Source organism: Ascaphus truei, chromosome 5 (genome assembly GCF_040206685.1).
Source record: "Ascaphus truei isolate aAscTru1 chromosome 5, aAscTru1.hap1, whole genome shotgun sequence".
NCBI classification, from domain to species: Eukaryota; Metazoa; Chordata; class Amphibia; order Anura; family Ascaphidae; genus Ascaphus; species Ascaphus truei.
The window spans coordinates 148,788,979-148,804,422 of NC_134487.1; the positions used below are offsets into that span (position 1 = coordinate 148,788,979).

At 43.9% G+C, this 15,444-nt stretch overlaps 1 protein-coding gene across 2 annotated transcripts in view; it reads left to right on the forward strand.

The window, feature by feature from the left end:
* PRELID2 (PRELI domain containing 2) overlaps window positions 1-15,444 on the forward strand; it is a 108,023-nt gene that overhangs the window by 24,805 nt on the left and 67,774 nt on the right. For both annotated transcript variants that reach the window (XM_075601039.1, XM_075601040.1), the window contains exon 2: window positions 1,569-1,626. In XM_075601039.1, coding sequence (XP_075457154.1) covers window positions 1,569-1,626 — 58 coding nt within the window. The remainder of the gene's footprint in view (window positions 1-1,568; window positions 1,627-15,444) is intronic.

Here is a 15,444-nt window from a genome sequence, read left to right on the forward strand (position 1 = left end):
GCGATGAAGTGTGACCGCATGGCAGACTTTTGAAAAGGCAAATCTTTTTGCCTGACAGCCGCGTCACGTGAAAGCGGTCCAGCCAATTGGGGTGAACCAGCCTGGTGACGCCTCTGCCACGCCTCCCCATCGCCTCCATCTAAAAGGATTGCTTGGCCGACAGACTAAATCATCGCTTGGCTGACAGGTGCGCACGACACCATGCGCTCCATCGCGCGCACACCTACTATAAACGCAGACTTGGGCTTGTAATATAGTGCACGCTGGCGCGTGTGTTGACACGCGCTGGTGCGTGTGCAGACGCGCACGGCGTTGCAAGTGGCGCGGGCGTTTCGTGTGTAGAGGGTGAGCGGTAATGCGCGCGGCTAGGTGGCGTCAGTGCTAGGCCGCACTGTGATTGGTTCAGTGCCGCGGCGACAGCGCGAAAATACAATTCTCTTGTACTTTCCCTCGTCTGCCGTGCCACGCTCCTGACCGTGCACATCCCTAGTATAGAAACGTCTGGCTAACACAGGCAATTATAATTGACGCGTGCACGGTAGCGCACGCACACTTTTACAGGCCTTAGGAGCCACAGTAAGTTAGAAAGCAGCTATGCTATGGCACAATAGCAGATACAGGGGTATTTCATTTGAATGCCTTTTAACCTAGGCTATCAGAGGGGCCAACAGCACATTGCAAAGCATCTGGCAGCAGAAGGGTTAAAACAGTAAGAGTAGCATGATCAATTGCATTTCTCAGAATAGCATGTGAATGTAGCTGGATAGACATTTAAGCTGTCTGTTATGAGATCATACTGACAAATAAGTGAGTGAATGTATGATCTTTTATTTTTTACGGAAGAAAAGAAAGAACAGTTTACCCATAATGCATCATGTTAAGGAGCATTTATGTCTTGCAGAACAAAACACTGTTACACTTCATGATCCAACCTATAAAATTAGGACAACACTTATTTTAATTAAAAGTGGTGCTTTTAACTAATTCCACAGCTATGTGATAATTCATTCTGCATACTGAAGTTGGGCTGCTCGCTTTTATGTTGCTAAAATCAAGCACTGGGTTTTACTTAGTTCATTGCTTTCTGTCTTTTTTTTTAAATGTCATGATAGATTGTATTAGGAGCTAAATTCACTAAATGGTGCTAAGCCTTCAAACAGACTCCCTTTCAATGAATGGTTCTTCGGGCATGCAAATGCTTGGCACTGTTTAGCAAATCTGAGCCCAACTGTAAAGCGAGCGGTTTCTCATTATTGTAACATGTACAGCAGGCCTGCACAACTCCAGTCCTCGAGGGCCACAAACATGCCAGGTTTTCAGGATATCCCTACTTCAGCACAGCTGGCTCAATTAGTGGCTCACATACTGAGCCACTAATTGAGCCAGCTGTGCTGAAGTAGGGAAATCCTGAAAACCTGGCCTGTTTGCGACCCTCGAGGACTGGAGTTGTGCTGGCCTGATGTACAGTATGTACATTCTCTTTTCACTCTAACATTTTGCTATCTATCCAGAACATGCAGTGCAATTTTTAGGTGCTGAAGTAATCTTTAATTGTGATTTTCTTTTAGTATCCAACACCCCTGGAGAAACAAGTTACAGCTATGAAAACAGTGGAAGAGAATACAGGTAAGAAACACTGTTCTGGGTCTATAGATATGTCTTTTGTGTTACACACAAGTTCACCTCTCCAGTGCCAAAGGTCCATGCAATCAATGTTGCTGCATTGAAACAATCTTTTAGTGCCATAAGTAGGTTACATTTGGTAGAACAATTACTTTTTCCCCCTTCTGCTTTATATAATATATACTTGTGGAAAAACCTTCCTATAAATATTTTAAATGGGTCTGTTATCTCTCATTTCTAATTGATGTATTATTTCTTCTAGGTTGTTGGTTGTTATGCCTTCAGAAGGGCCAACATGATAAATCTTCATAGAATAAATAAGTGTACAAAGCTTTTGAAATTGATATACATGAAAAATTTGACCTGTGAAATTTAGGAAGCTCTGCAGGTCAAACCTCTGCACACTATGATTTAATCTATGAATAACTCTCTTGTTCGTCGGTTAAAGATGTCACAACCCATGAGAAATGTCTTATAGAGTGCAATGTACGTATAGTGCAGCACAAACTGCCATCGGTTATGATGCGAGCATGTGTGATACTGTACCTACAACTTTCAGCAGTCAACCCAAGAGAGTTCTCTGCGCCTCTCTCCCTTTGTAGCCCTGACATACTGCACTGACGGAGTTGGCTGTCAGAGTACCACCATGGTGGCAGCTTTATCCACACAGTACAGATGGGGTTCTGTGTGTCTGGTGTTCCCTGCTGCCGACATGTCTGCCACAGATTTTTCTCTCCGTGAAGTGGGACGCATGCCACTGCAAAGCTTGATTTTGGATTGCTGGGACGCTGCCCAGAGTTACTTGTGGCATGGATTCTGCCTCCTCCATAGGTGCTGTACTTAAAGGTTTAAAGTAAGCCCCAGGGAGTCTATGTAGGTTTAATCTTTCAATTGTTTACCCTTTTTTATATATAAAAGATAGGTATATAGTTCATAATTGTTAGTATTCAGTACACCAGGTATTCAGCTGAAAAAGGGGTTTCTTGAACCTCTATGGAGACTGCTACTATGAAAAAAGCCTCAAGGAAAACGAAATACTGCACTTCTTGCGATACACTTGTGCTTCAAAGTAAGAAGCTTTGCTAAAAAGATGCCGCTAAAGAACAAGCAGAACTTATGTCTGACTTCCTATCATGGAGGAACGACTCAGTAACTGAAGGCATTGAAGCTGCTTCTTTTCAGTCGAGGAATTCTATACAAGCTAATCGGTAAACCGCTACATTTTTCTGACTACACCACCTGACTTCTCATGGCCTATAAAAAGGCACCTGTCATTCACAAGTTTGTTACCCTGGAGTCAGGTTCTCTATTTCACTGCTGCATGGAATCTCCCAGACTTGCTGCTGGCTATTATGAAAACCTACTTTCGATTTCGGCTGTCCCATTACTTTGCTGGTCTTCGAATACGCTTCGGTTTACCGCCTGCACTGACCTTGGATTGTCTGCCTGCTCGTTCCTGAATTCTCTGCCTACATCGCACTATGCATCCAGACTCCTGGTTCCAGCTACCAACGAGCATCCTTATTGAGCCGGTATTCTAAACTCTCCCAGTGGATTCTCCTTTTGACCTTGACAATAAGCGGACACATGAACACTCTATCCTAGATAGACCTCCTGCCTCATCTTCAGAAGTTGAAAGGAACCTTTCCTCTGCCAAAAGGGCTGGAGGCCTTGTGACTGAATACACACATCTGCACCAGACTCCCCCGGGAAGCTTTATCACGCACTAGCACTGTTATCTCCGATTTGATGTACGTACAGGCCCGGAAAACGAAGGAAATGAAACGGAACACAAGCCAGATTTCAAATTCCTTTGTCTTGGTTTATTAAGCATAGGGTAATGATTTTTATACAGAAAAATAGAAAGGTTTGGTTAGAGATGTAACGTAGGTGTAACCTGGGTGTGGCTTGGGATAGAGGCGTGATTTACGGGCAGGACATATTAGTGGCGTGATTTTGGGACGTAATTCTCCCAATACAGGCACTGTCTGAATACATAGCTTATTCATTGTTGGTTCTCAAAAAACCTTGAATTTCTCTAGCAACTAAGTTATACGATTTTACCTCTCTCGGAGAACCAGTCTATTGTTTATTAAAACAGCAAGAAGCTGACAACATAAAAAGTATCTTAGCAAGATCCTGAGCAGGGAGGAAATTGTAATTTTGGCAGCAGCTGAATACATGAGAAATTATATTTCAGCAAAAGGCTGACTACAGAATCTTAACTGGTTATTACAGACAAAATGGATGGCTTAACACAAGTGCAGATTCTGGCCTGACCTACTGGTCCTAACAGAAGTATTGGAGTAAGAACAGTTTTGCATGATGTATGCAGATGTAGAATTGTCGGAAAACATGTTTGTGACTGAGGAATCGTCATCTTTCAATATGGTCTGGTAGAATCACTTGTTAAGTTTGTTCGAGACATTTTAAAGATTGAGGATAATGTCTAACGAACCCAGGGATCGTATGTTTTCCGAGGCTTTACCAAGAAAACCTAGAACCTTTTTGGTTCGTGAAGTCGTAAAGAAATGATAAACAGTGCGTGGCCGCAACCAGATAATAAGGTATCCATGTCTAGGAAGGCTACATCATGGCAAAGACTAAAATGTGGAATTTGGGGGATTATCCTCTCAAATTAGATGCAGCGATCGCAAGGTTCGCTAGAAAGACAACCTTACCAGTTGATGACACGACTTAATTTCGTGACGCCATGGAGAGTGCTCTTGGAAGGCATGTGTAGTGGCAGATGTGACTTGCAGATCATCAGTGGCCATAACTTCAGGGTTTACAGCCATGAAGCTATGGATTACGAATGAAAAACTAGTTAAATCGATGATCTTTTATCAATGCTCTTTCGGAATTAGCCACAGAATTTTATTTTGGGAGCGTCACTGGATTCAGTTAGATTGGCTGCTGTTTTGAGTGCAGGATTGTAGGTACAGATGTGATGTTATGGTTGGTCGCGCTGCCATCCTGAAATCCACGGTGGCCATGTTTTTTTTTTTTTTTCTTCATCTGTGTGCGCGGTATCTCAGCAACCAGAATTATTGGACCACCAGAATTAACAAAGCACGGATCCCTGCGTCTAAATGGGACTTGCGCTGTGTGAATCCTATCGGTCCGCACCTGTCTCTTAGACAGGGATGTGCAAACTTTTGCTCCTGCACCCCCCTGCCTTGTGTCCTCCGGTGCTCGCGCCCCCCCACCCCTTCGCTTAGTGCAGTGTCAAATGACACACGGGGTCATGTGCCGTCACGTGACCCTGCATCACTATGGCAATGCGCGTGTGTCTTCACGCCACATAATGACACCGCATTGTCATCGAGACGCTTCCAGACGCTCGCTGAATCACGGTAAGTCGAGGTTTCAGAGGCCTCATGCAATACCCCGGCATGTCATTTTAATGCCTTGGGGCCTCTGCAACCGCCCGTGCCCTCTCCTCTCCCCACCCCTCTCCCCTCAGACAAATCACATGCACCCCTGCAGTCCCAGCGCACCTCTAACAGGCAATCGTGCCTGGTCACATGATGTTCCATACACAAAACTTTGCATCTTTGGTTCTCCTCTGCTGCACTGACTTTAGTGAGCTCCCGAGCAGAATCTTCGCCGATCGATAATTACTTATCATTGCGTGGATTGTATTGTAACCATACCTGGTTTTGGCTACTACCCTGCATAACATGCAAGTCCTGGTACAGTGCAGGCAGTGTTGGGCCCAATCCGGGATTTCCCCAGAGTGAGCAGCTCCCTTGAGTGACATGGGGGGCAGGACAAGGCCTGTGTTCAAGCCCAATTCTGGGCTTAGACTGTGGATCCTCCCCCAGGGTACTTAAGGGGCTGCACTTTCTAAATTTAGACAGTTTTTGTGTCTCCGCTGAGAGAGAGTTGTCCCACAGAAGAGGTGTATAGGGCTCTGTCACCTTCTATCCCCTCCCTTAGGGGAGTGGGAATGAGGACTATACCTCCTCCATCAGGGAGTAGGGGAAGAGCAAGGACCAAACTTTTGGGGCCCATCCCTGGGGGTTGAGTCCAGGGACCATCACAACGCTGGAACCCAGAGTATGCTGTATTCTGTGCTGTTGGAAATAAGACTGTGAAAAATAGAAGGAATGGACGACGCTCAAACCATAATATCAAGTAGTATGAAAAGAGTCTGGTGCATGGGGAAGAGACAATAATGTAACAGAAAAAAGTGACAGGTCACAGTAGTCCCCTATTAATTGCACTCAAGGCAGAATCAAATTGAATAAGTAAAATATATTAATATCCACAGTATGGACTAACTAGTATGCAACTAATAGGGGACTACTGTGACCTCTGTCCCTTTTTTCTGGAAATAAGACTGCAGACTCAGACAGGAGTGTATATATATATATATATATATATATATATAACAGGAACAGTCTTATTTCCTGAAAAAAGTGACAGAGGTCACAGTAGTCCCCTATTAGTTGTACTCAAGGCAGAATCAAATTGAATAACTAAAAGATATTAATATTCACAGTATGGACTAACTAGTCAAATTGAATAACTAAAAGATATTAATATTCACAGTATGGACTAACTAGTCCATACTGTGAATATTAATATCTTTTAGTTATTCAATTTGATTCTGCCTTGAGTACAACTAATAGGGGACTACTGTGACCTCTGTCACTTTTTTCAGGAAATAAGACTGTTCCTGTTTTTATATATATATATATATATTACACACTCCTGTCTGAGTCTGCAATCTATCAGGGGGAGTATCGGAGAGTTCTCCCACGGGGTTACCTCCAGTCCTCCTGGAGCCTGCGAAAGATGGAGGCGCTGAACTAAGCGTGAGAGAGAACCAGTTGTCACCCCTAAAGCCTGTCCTGTCTTCCCCAACAAAAACGGCAGAATCTCAAGAGCTTCTGTGAGCCAACAGGTACTCGGCACTACTACACACCCAGTAATAGGCAGATCTCCCAGAGGGTGGGGGAAACACTGTTACACACAAACACACACACATTAAAGGAGAGAAAAAGCGGCAGCTTGGACTGCTGCTGTAAAGTACCTTCTGTGATTTATTTCATTACTACTTTACAACCTTTGCTGCAGACTTCACAAATTTAACAAAGTATGCTGCAGTCCTCAGGATTATATTACTATTGAATCCAGGTCGATCAATCATGAGACCTGTAAAACTGCATAGTTTTATATCCTTTCACATTTGGCTAATACATTATTGAGGTATCAACAACCGTAGTGTAGTCTAATTACGACTAGTTATTGATATGAGATCTATTTACTTACCAGATGTGTTTCACAGGAAATGTTACAAACACTGCTTTCATTTTCTCTTTTTATATATAATTGATTTAAATTTATATTTGTCTGCTGTTCAATTGTATTGTCTGAACTATGTGAGTTAATCAGTCATCTTGCAACAATGTTGGCTCTGAATCAGTAATAATGTAACACGATCAATCAATTATGATCATGCTACAATGTAAATTGATTGACTGTGCTTCGCTGGTTTCTTGTCACACTGATAATGTAATTTGTATTCTGTTATAGCCATTATGTAAAACGTTAATGTTGTATCAATATAAACAATCCATAAGTAATTTTACATACCATTCAAGTATCCATACAATGATCGACTTAATGGTTTATTAGCGTACTATGGCAATAGATAGGTTGGATATAGTTAACACCTGCCACTCCAAACCTAGATCTTGTACTCAAACAAATATAGTGATAGACAGCACTCTTAATGACCGATTAATTTTAGGCTAGATGCAGGGTGCAAATGAGGAACAAAAGAAGGAACCAATTTCCTCTTAATCAAGTACTAAAATATTAATAATAGTTCCAGCACTCGCTGACTAATGGAACAAATCTCAAAAGCGGGGTCAATGTCAAATCAAAAATTATTATATATTTAATATATGCACAAGTTATGTACATGGAACAATGTGACACAAAAAACTGATATAGCACCAGAACACATACACAAATAGGTAACATATGGACAAAACCCAGGGACAGGGAGTGGGAAAACAAGGGTGTGTGGGGGGGAAAAACAGGTGATAAACAGGGGGGCAACGTTTCAGGGAAAAACCCCTTCCTCAGGCCCGTTCCTTCTTGTCCCCAAAGGGACAAAAGGTACTTCCCTTACCCCAGTACCCCAAATACAAAACTGTGCCCCTAACATGTAGGATAATTGATAAGCTTCTACGCAATTAGTGCTACAAGAACATGAACGAGCAGTAGACAAAGAGCGTATGTTAATGTCCAAAATCAAACCACAGGGTATCTGCCAGCAAACGTTGTCTAAGGGCTGGGACCCGCGGCAACGAGCGTTCCCCACCAGCAGGGGAATCCTCCCGAGCCGGTCCCAGTCCCCCCTCGCTGCACAGCTCACTACACGCTGTGACGCGTCAGCCGCCAGGGGATTCAAGAGAATTGTAATCCCAAGCGGCGACGCGTCACGTGGTGTGGCTGTGAGCCAATGAGGGGAGGCTTCGGGGAGCGGGGAGGAGAGTGTGGAGGGAAAGCAGCGATTTTAAATAAGCTCTGCAGCACCAAGGAAGTCCCCCCTGCTCCCTCCCACAGACTCTCTCCTCTTGGGGGGGGGGGTCCCCTTCCGATTCCCCCCCTGCTCTGATCCCCCGGGCTCCGATTCACCCCCCGTGTGTATTTGTGATTGCCTGTCTGTGTGTGTATGTGTGTGCCTGAGTGCGTCTGTGTGTGAGGAGTTGAGGGGCTGAGGATTTGAGGGGCTCAGCGGTTGAGGAGTTGAGGGACTGAACGGCTGACGGGCGGTCCCGCCCCCTCACGTCATGGCCGCCCCCCCCCCACGTCATGGCCATGCCCCCCCACGTCATGGCCACGCCCCCCTGCTCGCAAAAAACGGTCCCTTTGGACTGGAAAAGCCCCAAGTGCCTCTCCACCCGCCGCCGCGTGGTCTGAGGCAGCGGGGCCTTAGCCTTACACTCTCCTCTCCTGCTGCAAGGGGCTGCTGTCTGAGTCTGTGTAATCCAGTGTAGATGAGGGCTGACTGCATGACGTCATCAGGGGGCGTGAGATGATTCCATTGCCAGCAGCTGATGAAGCTTCCATCAGAGATGGGGAACAGCTGAGAACCTCCACGCATCATTATGTACACTGCGCATGTCCCTCTATGCTTACTGATGCAAGGAGGATCGTGTGCGCGCATCCGTCGCATGCACATGCACAGTACGGGTCACCATTGAAACTTATTGTAAACAGTAGTATCTTGTGAGCGCATCCGTCCCAAGTACATTGGTAATTAATATTTCTGACAAAGTATTGGCCAATGAGCAGATTGAGGTAATTAACAAGGGGCTGTCTTTCATACCGACCAATTTTACAAATGCCCTTGACTTGGATGTCGATTTGGCTCGCTTCTTCAGAACCCTTAGGCTTAAGGGGTTCTTCACCAAGCATCCAGCAACTGCCCAACCCATGAGCGATGAAGTAGAACTTGAACTTGATACCAATTTTCATATGTTGACTGGGGAATGTAAAAATAGTAGATTTAATCCACCCGCTACTAATCATGTTATAGAGACATTCATTACTCTAATTCAGCACGACATGGAGGTTCTCAAAAACAGGAAAAGAACATATAGGCCCATGAATATCACTAAAAGACAACAAAATATCAAGGAACTGGAATCAGATCCCAATATAATCATTAAACCCGCTGACAAAGGCGGAGCTATAGTCGTCATGAATAAGGATGACTATAGGTCAGATCCTGAGGCAACTAGGGGATGTTAACAGTTACAGGCAGGCAGATCAAAATCCTACGCATGAGGTTGCTAGAAAAATCTTGTAGGTTGTTAATCTAGCATATGAGAGTGGTGTATTATCAAAAGAGCAATTAAGAAAGATCCTATAATACCTGTATTATATACACTACCCAAAGTTCACACAAACTTGGCATCCCCCCCCCCCCCCCCCGGTAGACCAATTGTGGCAGGGACTGATTCAATCTTCCAGCCCTATGCTGTCTTTCTAGACAAATTACTGAGCTCTCTAGTCACCAACACCAGATGCTATATCCAGGACACCTAATTTTTTGGATAAGATTAAATATTTACCACCACTGGAGGTGACGGCCATTCTTGTTACTTTAGACGTCAACAGTCTATACATGTCCATCCCCCACGTAGATGGGATAATGGCAGTAAAAGAGACTCTGAACCAAGAAAATATGTTTACACCAAAGGAAAGGATGTTAATTGTGAATTTATTAGAGATCATCCAGCATGAGTATGTTTTTCTATTTGAAAACAATTTCTATGTACAAACACAGGGGACGGCCATGGGTTCCAATGTCTCACCCAAATACCCCAATATCTACATGGCTAAATTCGAAAACTAAAATTTGTCATCCAGCATTTTTGGACCATGGGCGTAAGTGGGTGCGGTTTATTGATGTGTTTATGGTGTGGCAGGGAGATGTGGCTTCCCTATTGAACTTTGTTGAAGATATCAATATGGTTCGTAGGATCATTGGATTCACATATACACATAACTGTACTATGGTGAACTTTTTAGATACTACGATCAGCCTAGTGAACGGTAGACTAGAGTCAGATATTGCCACTAAAGAAACAGATCGCAACAATTTATTACATTTTTCGAGCTTTCACCCACCCGGCACTATTATTGGCTTACCATAGAGCCAGTTTTTGAGAGCTAAGCGCATTATTAGGATACCCACCAAAGTCAAGGACAGCCTAAATAATATGCAGGAGAGGTTATCCCAACGAATTGCTTAGAAGCCAACATATAAAGGAAGAATTATGGACAGAGACCACAAATGTGGTACCTCGTAGTAGAACATTCTCTGTCCCTTTTGCAGAAATGGCACAAATAGTGGACGAATCAAAAATATTATTAAGCGCCATTGGCCCCTTTTGCGGAGTGACCGGCCCCTATCGAACAAACTATATTCTCGTACAAGTGAGGAAGAAACCTGCGTGACCATTTAGTTAGAGCAGACATAGGGGATTCAGGTCCTAAACAGATGTTTCTGGGAACACCTTAATTAGGTTGCTACAGATGTTTCGGCTGTAGTCGGTGTGGTAGCATCCAGGAAGGCTCCACGTTCCAGCATTCACTTACGGGTCAGGTGTTTCAGATAAAAGATTTTTTTCACATGTTTGTCGAGACATGTCATTTATCTTAAGTGTCCCTGTGGTCTGGGATATGTGGGGAAGACGACACAGTTGGTGAAGGACCGGATCAGATAACATAAGGCTGCCATCCGGAGATGTGATCCAGAAGCACCCGAGGCCATCACTTCACACTTGCAGGGCATAATGCTAGCCAGCTAAGGTACCAGGTTATTGATGGTATGAGGACAAGTCGCCTGGGTGGAGACACACAAAGGTTGTTACTCCAGAAGGAATCCAGATGGATCAGGCTTCTAGGAACAATGGCCCCAAGGGGAATGAACAAAGAACTGGACCGAAGTTGTTACTTCTAATGTGTGATGTTATATCTGGTTACCTTTAATCTTACCTGTTCCTATGGTGTATGTGAAGCACCTCATGACCGGCAGCCTCTATGATTTGCCTCAGTGACCTGGCACGATATCGAGTCTGTTGCCCCTCTATCTGAGAGATGTGGCTGGTCCAATATGGATCACTAGTGGCAGTCTTTAAGTGATCCATCCCACATGCATGGTTGTCTCCTCTCCTCTATCCCAGGACATCTCGGTACCCGTAAAGGTTGGTGGTTATACACCTGTCAGGTGATGCTCTCCTACACATACTTTTTGCATCTTCTTGCATTATTATTCTTTATTGATATGTTTTTGTTTTTGGACAAAGTTTCATACTTCAAAACAGTTTTAACACTTATTTATATTTTTATTGACATTCTACTTTAGGTAGTTCATCTGGGCTACCTGTTTGATTGGATCTCCTCAAACTTCATTTTCCTATGATCCTGTATGGGACTGAGATGCAGACGTTTTAAGAGGGTTATTTTGCTGAGTATAAAGTACCCACGGACAGATGTGGATGGGTCTCCGATAAGGCCCGCCCATGTAGGAACATGTTCCAGCCTCTACCTTCTGAACTTCATTATTCTGGTCTGTGGGCGCGCTCGTGCCTGATGCGCACGCACAGCCTCTACCTCTCCTCTACCTCTTTAGGGATGCTCATGCAGATTTGTACTATGCATGTGTGGTGAAGGGACGGATGCGCTCACAAGATACTACTGTTTACAATAAGTTTCAATGGTGACCTGTACTGCGCATGTGCATGCGATGGATGCGCGCGCACGGTCTTCCTTGTGGAGCTTCTTAGCTGTTCCCTATCTCTGATGGAAGCTTAATCCGCTGCTGGCAAGGGATTAATCTCGCGGCCCCTGATGACGTTATGCCGTCAGCCCTCATCTACACTGGATTACACAGACTCAGACAGCAGCCCCTTGCAGCAGGCGAGGAGAGTGTTAGACACAACGTTTGCTGGCAGATACCCTGTGGTTTGATTTTGGACATTATCATACAGTATTCTCTTTGTCTACTGCTTGTTCATGTTCTTGTAGCACTAATTGCTTAGAAGGTTATCAATTATCCTATATGTTAGGGGCTCAGTTTTGTAGTTGGGGGTACTGGGGTAAGGGAAGTACCTTTTTGTCCCTTTGGGGACAAGAGGGAACGGGCCTGAGGAAGTGGTTTGTCCCCGAAACATTTACCCCCCCCCTACCTGCCCTTGTTTTCCCACTCCCTATCCCTGGGTTTTGTCCCTATGCCAACTATTTTTTTTTATGTGTTCTGGTGCTATATCAGTTTATTTGTGTTACATTGCTCTATGCATAGAACTTGTGCATATATTAAATATATATATTTTTTGATTTGGCATTTACCCTGCTTTTGAAATTTGTTCCATTAGTCAGCGAGTGCTGGAACAATTATTAATATTTTAGATCTTGTACTCATGTCATGAACCCTGTAGTTGGTATTAATTGCCCACTTTGGACAATGAATCTCTGCTAAAACTTGACATTTTTTTTTTTTTTTTTAATTTAAACATTAGTAATATTCACCTCCCCTTCTGTAGTTTTAGCTGTAACACTTTACAACAGTCATGTCGCAGCAATCCCCACTGGTTGTGCCTTACTGTTGCCCCGTTACTTATGAACTGCGTCTTGGCACCAATTTTCTTTTCAGTAGTTGGTCGTCTCACTTGTGTATAGTAGCTAGGGAAGCGTTATGGCTTTTGCCGTGGCTTGCGGATTCAGCCTCCAAAATCAATCTATGCTTACTCCCATTTGAAGGCCAGTTCCTGTTTGAATGAAAGTTAGACCCGATCATCGAAAAAGCTTTTTTTGGCGAAAAGTATATTTTTACCATAGGTAAGAATAACAAAATATGTTGTATACTTTAATGATCGAAAGGTCCAATATCAGAGACATTTGGTCCTATAGGCCATGAAGAGGCTATTCAAGATCAGCCTCCTGGAGGGCTGGTCAAAGCTGCCTTTCGTGGTCCAAGAGGTCTTGGCTATTCGTATCGATGCTCTGGAAGATTAGCATGAGATGAGGAGAATCCAGCCTTCTCCAGAAGGGGAAAGACTACAAAATTTACGATACTTTTTGGTTCGGTCGATTTCAGATGCTTGGGTGATCGACAGAAATCCCCAATGCTATATTCAATATGACAAATTATATAGTTACATACTTATCTGTCTTCTCATAAGTATAGGTCATTTAGTTAAATCTTTTGGTCAAAGCATTTTAGGCCTGTGCCACAAGGCACACCCGTTTTACAGGTCCTAACACTATATGCAAACGCTCTCTTAACCTCTCTAATGAAGGGAGAGATGTCTCAATAGACCACTCATTTACAGATGCAATAGAAGATGGAAGACCTGGAGAACACGAAAATGGAAAGCACTGCTCCAATAGCAAAAAATGGGGAGCCAGACAAGAAAAGTTGATGACAGGTAATTTATTCACAAACAGGAACCACTAGCAACATTGAGTTGCACAAAGGTAGTCCTCTGACATGTTTCACGCACAGGGCGTTTTTTCAGAGTGACTAACCTCGCTGATAGATGTGCTATTTGTACACTCCAGGCTGATCCAGTGGATACACCCAGCCAAAAACTGCACCAATCAAAGCACCACCAGGTAAAATAGCAGGTGTGTCATAATGAGCCCATTAATTGCTGAATGCAAATTGTGAACCCACATAGAGTGCAAAAAAAACCATCTAGATACAAAATAAGGGAGCTTTAAAAAAAAAAAAAAAGAAAGGATACGTAAAATAAATACAAAGTATCTATACAATGTATAATAACAAAGATACATAAATTACAAAAAAAACAAGCGCAGATGTTGCAGAATGCAGCCTAAGGCCGCGACCGATGACGTCGCGATTGCGAACGTTGCAAATCAGTTTTGGAGACGTCGGCAAGGGGGAAGGCAGAGGGGCGGGCGGAGATGTGCAAATGGAGACAACAGCAAGAGGCAAAACGTAGAGTTGTTGTTTCTGTATTCTGCCAATGTGTGCTATTTAAACACAAACTGGAGTTTGTTTAAACCTACAGTATTCACACCTCTCCCTAGACAGACAGACAGACACACACCTAAAAACACGTAAGTCACTAGGTGTCAGCATGTACTGTTGACATACACTCTGGGTGCAGTAGAAGCTTAGTTAATAACCAATCAGAGAGCTTATAGGCAGTTACACTGCCGACACACTTAATTGCAGTGCGGCCAGATCCGCAAGCCGGGAGATTTCCCGGCTTGCTAGTGGCCGCCCCTCGGCGTGCCGCGCGTCATAGACGCGCGGTCACGCGTCTTCGGGAGCCTGCGCCCCCTGCACGCGCGTCCAGGGCTCCCCTAGGGAGCCCTGGTGTCCCGCGATGTGGGGGACGGCGGCAGGGGGTTCCGGGGGACCCGGCGGACCCGGCAGCGGTAGGGAGAGCGCCCCGATCGGAGGGCGCTCTTCCGCTGCTTCGGCGCGCGCCCGTCACCCTCGGGCGCGCGCCAGGCTACTGCTGCGGCCAAGAACGGGCAAATGCTCGAATAAACTTGGCCGCATCAGTACATGGTGAGACCGTCTCTGCAAAAATCAAATTCTAATGACTACAAGGATATAGGTAGCGCCGTTGCGTCCACTATAAGCGCACACGACTGCTTCAATACAATTATTTTCACATGGCGTCACCGTTGCCGTCACTATAAGCGCAGCCTAAGATTGAGCAAAAGCAATATTATATTGTAATACAATTTAAACATATATAATCAGATGGTATGTGTATATGTATGTGTGTGTATATATATATATATATATATATATATATATATATACACACACACACACACACACACACACACACACACACACACACACACACACACACACACACACACACACACACACACACACACACACTAACTAATTCTAATAAAATTGCATAAATACTAAACTCATAATACTAATCTAACAAATTAAACATGGACTCTACATAAATATATAATAATGAAAAAATTATACTAATCTATATATAAATATATAGCAAAGTAGATATTTATCACTTATCTTTAAGCGCTACAATGAAATAACATCAAATTGTGTGTAAATAACCACAGTGCAATAATAAACTATTAACACTTTAGGGAGGTGTTACCTATTTATAACCTTTCCCTGATTAGTGCAGCCAAAAAGGTCCACGACCCCACACATGCCGTGATGTGGAAAATGTAGAAGAATAACCTAGGTGCAAAAAGGAGAGAGGAAAAAATAAGGGGGGGGGGGGTGAAACATAGAGTAGTATGTCTTTTACAGCATCACAT